The following is an 8,452-nucleotide window of genomic DNA, read 5'->3' as shown; positions in this document are numbered from 1 at the left end:
CCTTCCCCAGCCTCCCCCACCAGCCCATCCCCACAACCCTCCTCTGAAAAGGTAAGACCTCCCATGGGGAGTCAGCAGAGCCTGGTACATTCAGTAGAGGCAGGTCCAAGCCCTTCCTCCTGCACCAAGGCTGTGCAAAGTGTCCCAACATAGGTATTGGGCTCCAAAAAGCAGTTCATGCACCAGGGATGAATCCTATTCCCACTGCCAGGGGCCCCTTAAACAGACCAAGCTACACAACTGTCTCTCGCTTATGTAGAAGGCCTAGTCCAGTTCCATGCATGCTTCACATCTGTTGGTCTAAAGTTCATGAGTTCCCACTAGCTTGGTTGGGTTGTATCTGTAAGTTTCCCCATCTGATCTTGCTGCCCCTTGCTCATAGAATCCCTCTTCCCTCTCTTCAACTGGACTTCTGGAGCTCAGCCTGATGCTTGGCTGTGGATCTCTGCATCTGCTTTCACCACCAGTTACTGGATGAAGGCTCTATGATGACAGTTAGGGTATTCACCAATCTGATTACCAGGGTAGGCCAGCTCAGGCACGCTTAGAGAGTATTTACAAAGTTAACAAATAATTAGAATTGGGGTATTCCACAACAATATCAAAATACAGTTTGTCTTATATACACTGCAACAATGAACCCATGTTTTCTACATCAGCAATGTACTTGATCTAAGTAGAGTTTGCCCCTTAGTGGAGAGGACAAGATTGTCTCAAATTTCCACAAGCCTATCTTTTAAATACAGAAAACAGATTGACATTTAGCCAACACCCATCATTTCATTATATTTTCATAATTTCTATCTATACACAATTTTGTAAACATAATAAAATTATAAAGAATGAGTACATTGCATACTAATTTCTACATTCTATACTTTGGCAGAACTTTCCTTACAAAGAATATTTCATAAGCTATGATTGCAAAGGCTTCAGCACATTTACATGTTAGATGAATTAATACTATTTCACTCATCTTTTATGACATTTTGCTCCACTATTTTCCTCATCACAAGCAGCTGCAACTGGTCTTAAAATGCATTTGTTTTAGGTAATGCCCATTTTGTCTCTGAGTAAAAATTTGATTACACTTTCCCGAATCTGCTTGGTCTTGACACCATAAACAATTGGATTCATGGTCGGGGGCAGTAGCAGGTAGAGGTTGGCTACTATGATGTGGATGTGATGGGGAATAGTGTGTCCTCCAAAACGGTGAGTGAAGAAAGTAAAAAAGGCAGGCACATATGTAATCACAATAGCACAGATGTGAGATGTACAGGTGCTGAAGGCTTTGTGACGAGCATCTGAAGAGGACAGACTCACCACTGCTCGAAGTATCATAGTGTAAGACACAGAGATACAGCAAATGTCGAACACACCAATCAGTAGAGCCACCATAAGGCCATAGATTGCATTGACCTTGGCATTGCCACAGGATACCTTGGCCACAGACATGTGATCACAGTAAGTGTGGGGAATAAGGGTGCCTCGGCAATAGGGCAAGCGCTTGGTGAGGACAGTAAATGGAAAGATGAGCATCACACTCCTCAAGAAAGTAGCAAGACCAGCCTTGGCAATCACAGGGTTGGTGAGGATGGTGGTATAACGAAGAGGATAGCAGATAGCTACATAACGGTCCAGGGCCATGAGCATGAGCACACCAGATTCCATTCCAGTCAACATATGGACAAAGAACATCTGGACCAAGCAAGAATTGAATCCAATCTCCTTGAAGTTGAACCAGAATATGCACAGCATATTGGGTACAGTGGTGGTACACAAGGTGACATCAGTGAAGGAGAGTAAGGCCAAGAAGTAGTACATGGGCCGGTGCAGTGCCTCCTCATGGCCAATGAGGTAGATAAGCCCACAGTTCCCCACAACAGCAATCATGTACATGAAGCAGAATGGCAGAGAGATCCAGACATGTGCAGCTTCCAGCCCGGGAACACCATTCAGGATAAAGAATTCAGGGGTCAGGCTGGAGCTGTTGGCTCCAGACATAATGGCTGGCAGGATGAGAGCATTTTATACCCAACAATAATGTCAGTTTTCTGGGAAAGTATATAAATAAAAGGTAAGTAGAGGGCTTAGAAAACAAACAATAGCATTAAAGTGAAATCATTAAAAAGGTTTGCAGTCATTCTATGTAGTTTCATAGTCTCCTGCCACTTTTCACTTGACATGGTGTATGATGCTGACTAGTTGATTAACCAATTTATGGTTCACCTTTAACTCTCTACAATGATGTAACAAGTGCATCAAACTCAGTGTTGACAAGATTATGGAAAAGGATAATTTTATACAACATGCTAAGACTATGAATAAGGAATATTCCAGGAATACAAGCAGTAATCATTATTGTTATTATTGAGCACCATATTACAAAAAGAAATGCTAGATTCTATGACCTCCAAGCAGTTGAAATCTGTCCCCATGTGTCAGAGCAGGGGGGACAGACATATCTTTAAATCTGGAATGGAATCCAGGGAAATCTTACCAGATTTCCTGAAAGGCTGCTATTACTTAAAGGTTACAAAGCTATTAGCCACTAGAATTTCTGAAGAGAATTTGTCTGTGTATTTGGAATGTACCTTACATGTCTCAATCCTAACATAGCCAGAGGGTACAAAAGCCACATTAAAAAAAAGGAGGGGGCCAGGATATTTGGAGAGATTTAAACTGTTGGGTCTGCATTCTGCTCGAAACTTAGAACTAATCAACAAGCGCAGGAATCTACACTGTCTCTCAATCATAGTGAGTAATCTACCCACAATGCCCAATCACATCACAGACAAATCAAACCCAGTTCTTCCTTTGCTTTCTACGGTACAGGGATTTTTGTCTCAAATTTCCCATGTCAGGTTTCTGGGCTCCATAGTGTTCTACAGTTATTTCAGCACTATTAAAGGCACTAAAATATATTTCAAATAAGAAAAAACTAGGTTCCTAAAAGTCTATTCTCTAAAAATATGAGCTTCTTTGTATACCATATTTACAGTAGAGATGTAGGGACCCTGACTCTGAATTAAAGCTTCTTTGCAACACAAAATAGCAGAATAAACCTGAATTTGAAGAAGCAAATGATTTTTCTATAATTTTAGAAACCTTAAAGGAAGAAATCTCTAGTACTACAAATTATATATGTGTTCATACAGCAAGATGAGAATATTGTCAGTGCCTGTAATTTAGTCATTGATGTATATTAGTTCTTACATTAATTGTAAGATACGGATAAGGCATACACTATTCATTGTCTTGATACTATGACTTAGACATTCCTGACACCATTCTAATTTGAGGAAATATATTAATTAAGCAAATAGACAAAATCCCATACATTTAGGTTACTAATATTGCAGAGAAGGTTGATTCTTGTACTCAAACCTAAATAACACAGATGCATCTTATGTCTTCATTGTGTAGATTAGAAAATACAGGTTTGGGAAGACAACATTTAAAGTGGCAAGGCAAGGATCAAACAAAAGTTTGAATTTTCAGCCACACACTCGGTGTTTGTGTCTGTGACCTCGAGTGCTGATGGCCAGTTTCATCAGCTGAGTGTAACAAGTTTAGCAAATTATGATGACATAAGAGCATGATTTACAAATGCAAGGCAGAAAAAAAAAACCTGACCCTTAATTGTAACAGGGTAGAGACAGGGCAGATGTGAGGAGCCAGGAAGAGTTAGTTTCTCACTGGGGGAATCTCTCCACACAACAAATGTCTGTCAGACAGCTGCAGGATTATCTGGGACTCCTTTCAAAGATGCTGTGTGGCCTCTGGTTGTGTGTGGGATTTGCTTGGGTGGATTTCGGCAGATGAGCCTCCCTTAGCAAGTTCTCTCAATATCTTTTTAGTACTTAAGTCTTGTTTTGTATTACTTCCCACTTTCCCCACAAAGGTCATTTCTACTGGAAGCAAATCTGAGCATAGCTATCCATTAGTCAAGGTAAAGAAAATACATTTCGCCGGGCGGTGGTGGCACACGCCTTTAGTCCCAGCACTCGGGAGGCAGAGCCAGGTGATCTCTGTGAGTTCGAGGCCAGCCTGGGCTACCAAGTGAGTTCCAGTAAAGGCACAAAGCTACACAGAAAAACCCTGTCTCGGAACCCCCCCCCCCCCCAAAAAAAAAGAAAATACATTTCATTCTTGTTGCAACCCATGACTGCCCAAACTTCACTGTCTCTGGTGAATTATGAAGTCATTTTACTGTTGCTTCAGTTATGGGAGCCTTTCTTTCCTTCTTTCCCAGGAAATGTACTGTAGGAGTTGGTGGAAATTTAATTGTCTGCATCTCTTGGATTTCTTGGACTTAAAGTTTTTCATTTTCTCAGAATATGAGTCTTTGGAAGTCACTCAAACTTACCTCAGTGCCAGAAAAGACCAGAGCAGTGTACATGCCTGAGAGCCTGCACGTAAAGGGTTCTACCCCCACCCAGCATTGCTGTATCATTTTGAGTGTTCTCCAGCATGGAGAGTGTGCACTTGATTGGGTCTTTTTAGTTCAGTGTCTCAGAAGACCGTAGTTGGAGAGATAAGACCCTTTGGGACTGTTGAGGTAATTTTAGCATTTATTTCATCTTCAAGCGCAGGTGAAACTAGAGGGAAATTATACCAAAGTTACATATCCTGTCCCAGGTGTAGATTCTGAAAAAATTCTGATAGTTGGAAATATTTGTCTTTCATTTTATTACCTTGTTCACAATTCAGTCTTATGACATCTCAACAACTACTATATATATGTATAATGTATGTGAATTTTTATTTATATATGTATATATTCACATGTATTTTATAGTTTTGAAAAGGAGACACGATAAAGACATAATCAGATGTAACATCTAAGAGTAATGTAGAAAATTTCTCCTAGTTTATGTGTTATGTTTATTGATTAAATTAATGAATACATGTGTCTACATCTACATGAATAAACACACATAAATATTTGTTTTTTGTATACTTGTATATCATACACCTAAATGTTTTAGTGGTTGGGTTTCATTCTTACTATTTATTGTAAAACAAATAATCAATATGCTTTGTGTCATGGTGAATGTACAAAGAATTTTTAACTACTTTTTGTTTGAAAATTTCATATATGCATATAATGTATTTTGATCAAATCTCTTCCCATTTCATCCCACTCAGTTCTTCCCCCTGTAGCAACACCAAGTCCCTCCCAATTTCATGTGCTCTTTTTAAAAACCCATTTAGACAATTTAGTTGTGCCAGTATATACTAGAACATGAGTAGCCTGTCAGGGACTGAATTTCTGTTAAAAAAGAAAGCAAAGCAAAACAAAACAAAAAACCAAACTCTTTCTTTCCCACATGCCATCAATTGTCAATAGCTCCTCAGTACTTTGTGACCTCCCCATCCATGCCAGATATTTTGTTGACTTAATCTTGTGTAGGTCAAGATTTCCACCAAACACAGAACAATGCAGAAAGTCATCCTTCAACTTTCATTGAGAATGTATCAGTACCAATGCCTGCAATCATAAGCCTAACAAACATCTGATAAAGTGTAAAATGGCACAACTAACTAAGAAATTTCATTAGTTCTGCATATATCATCTTTATGATTTGGTGTTATCATTCTCAGAGTAAGGTCAGGGACATGGTTAGGTTCTAGGCAGGGAAGCTTCAAGGGGCTGGAGAGGAAAAGGAGTGGGAAAGTAATGGAATTCTATTTCAATTAAAAACATACATTTTTGATAAGCAAAAGACCCTTAAGGTTTAAAATTCCCTGACAAAGAATAACATATATTTTTAAAGAGTGACATCTGCCTATTTCTTAAATCCATTTGCTTAGACTGCCTTTTTCCATCCTCTGTTTATTTTAAGGTAAAATGCATTTATTGATGGCAACCACAGATGAACACTGTTGCTTAGTCCATTCTTGAGTCTAGGCTGTGTCTTTTGATTGGCTAATTGAGACTACTAATATTCAGGGTTATTATTGAAAGATGTCTATTACTGACATTTGTTGATTGTGCAGTGTTTGGTGTGTTCCTGCATCTCAGTTGCTCAAATACCGATCTCTGGTTTTACACTTTTTTGTACCCTGTTGGGTATGATTATCTTTCTCTTCAGTCTGAAGGTCTTCTTTCTAGTATATTCTGTAGAGCTGGCTTAATGGCCATGGATTCCTTCAGTTTGTTTTTATTTTGAAAAGTTTTTTTCTTCTTCAGTTGTTGCAGAGAATTTTGCTTGATATAGTAAACTGGCTTGGCAGTTACTGTCTTTTAGAGCATGGAATACACCATTCCAAGTTTTCTTAGGTTTCATTGTTTCTGTGGATAAATCTCTTTCTGGTGGCCTGTATTCATATGTCAGATGGTTTTTTTTCTCTTTAAGCTTTTAGTATATATTTTTTCTCTATTTTAGTGTTTTAACTATAATGCAACATGGGGTGTTCTTTTCTGGGCTTCTCTGTTTGGTGCTCTAAATGCCTCCCATACCTCAATGGCATCACTTTCCCTACAGTTAGGAAATTTTCTTCTATGATTTTAGGGAAAATATTTTCTATGTTTTTTTGCATAAAATTCTTCTTCTATGTTCATGATCCATATATTTGGTCTTTTTATACTGGCCATAGATTTCCTATGTTCTATTTCTATTTTATTTGTTTATCTTCGTCATTATTGTGATTCATCTGCCTTGTCTTCAGTCACTGATAGAATTGTCCTATCTTTGGTCGATTTATTGATTTATGCAGACCGTTTTATTTGACTTATTGAGCTTTTACAGTATTTCAGGGTTTTGTTTTTTGTTTTTTGTTTTTTGGTTTTTTGAGACAGGGTTTCTTTGTGTAGCTTTGCGCCTTTCCTGGAGCTCACTTGGTAGCCCAGGCTGGCCTCAAACTCAGTGAGATCCGCCTGGCTCTGCCTCCCGAGTGCTGGGATTAAAGGCGTGCGCCACCACTGCCCGGCCAGGTTTTTTTTAGTACCAATAATTGTTATTGAATTCTACTTTTGCATCCTATATTGACTGCCTCATTTCATTCTTCTCTCTTTTTCCTCCTTTTTCCCTTTTTTCTTTCCACTTCTTTTCAATTTTCTATTTGTTAGGATTTCCCAAAGAACACAGGCTAGCTTTCTCCATGTTTCAACCTCCTGGAAACTTCAATTGTTTTATCCTTTACCTCACTCTTTCATTATATCTTGCCACAGCTTCCCCATTTGCCACCTTTGCCCCAATTGTTCTCCTTCCTCTACTTTTTTCTATTGCACCAGTAGTAATTACTAGCTTTATTTTGTTTTCTTTTTCCTTTCTACTCATGATGGAGAAAAAAGGACAGTGAATAAAAAAGATGAGGATAGATAGATAGATAGATAGATAGATAGATAGATAGATAGATAGAAAAATAGTGTAGGACAGGCAGAGATAGCCTGCTAAATTGAAACAGTATATTAGATAGAAGAGGCATAAAAGTAAAGGAGAAAGAGTTGGATGTGGTGCCGAGTCTGAAGTGGTTTCTCTTCTGCTTGCTGACTCTTGTCTTAACTCTTGGTGTTCCTTCTTGGGTCCCAGATGCCAGTCACACCCTGAGCAGTCATATCACAGGTTCTTGTTCCATCAGTTAGAAGGTTCTTTACATTCCTGGACAGTCCTCTCCAGTGTCTGGCATCCTCTTAGAACCTGTATATGTGTTCTACTGCAGCCTCTGACTTCCACCAAGATGAATACTACATGATTCTGATTCCCAGTGTCTTTTCATTCTCTGTGTATATTCTGGTGTATAACTCCATGACACATGCTCTGAATTTAACCAAGAGTGAAGTCTATACAGTGTCCTCAGATCATCAAACCACCAGAACAGCAGGAGCCTTTAATAAAAAAAAAAAGTACTTACTCTTGATGTCCCTTCAGCAGAGTGTTGAATAGAGAGGGCTTTCCTAGTGGTCTCTCCCTCCCTTGCCATCGTTACCCATGCCACTTTTGTCAGCCCCTCAATCACCTCTTTTTCTACTCTTTAAAATTTCTGTGATGAAAAATGCAGTGTAGACTTTCCTAGGCTCTTGTTTTAAGTTCAGCTGGTGGCTCTTGTGTTTCCTTTCACTGGAGACAAGAGCACCCAAACTGTGCCAATCCTTCCCTTGTTCTGCTTTATAAAGTTTTCTATTTCATTTTGCTATTGGTGGTAAATATTTTTAGCAATCATCTACCTCTTCTGATAGCTATTATCCAACTTTCTCCAGTTTATTTCCTGGAGATCAGAGAAGATCATGCCTAAGTGTTTTGTACCATTGTAGTTTCTTCCCTTTTTTGAAATTTTAAAAGATGTTTTTAATTGAAATAGATTTTTGTAACTCTTTCCCTTTTCTTCATCCAATCTCTCCCAACTACCTCCCTAAACCCTTCCATGTTCCTCACTCTCAATCTGATAGCCTCTTTTTCTTTGTTATTATTATTACAACACACACAACACACACACACAACACACA

General features: G+C 38.8%; 1 protein-coding gene across 1 annotated transcript; it reads right to left on the bottom strand.

Annotated features, from left to right (window-relative positions):
- Positions 1-1,047: 1,047 nt before the first annotated feature.
- LOC114688868 (olfactory receptor 52N2-like) lies at positions 1,048-2,004 on the bottom strand. Its single transcript, XM_028863357.1, has one exon. The coding sequence runs from the start codon at positions 2,002-2,004 to the stop codon at positions 1,048-1,050; it is 957 nt and encodes a 318-aa protein (XP_028719190.1).
- Between the last annotated feature and the right edge of the window lie 6,448 nt (positions 2,005-8,452).

Source organism: Peromyscus leucopus, chromosome 1, assembly GCF_004664715.2.
Source record: "Peromyscus leucopus breed LL Stock chromosome 1, UCI_PerLeu_2.1, whole genome shotgun sequence".
In the NCBI taxonomy this organism is placed as follows: Eukaryota; Metazoa; Chordata; class Mammalia; order Rodentia; family Cricetidae; genus Peromyscus; species Peromyscus leucopus.
Note: the sequence above shows the minus strand (reverse complement) of the source record. Positions and strands in the feature narration are given on the sequence as shown.

What these genes read in the sequence shown, in the direction of transcription:
- LOC114688868 (XM_028863357.1), bottom strand. Translation starts at nt 2,004, where the DNA reads ATGTCTGGAGCCAACAGCTCCAGCCTGACCCCTGAATTCTTTATCCTG.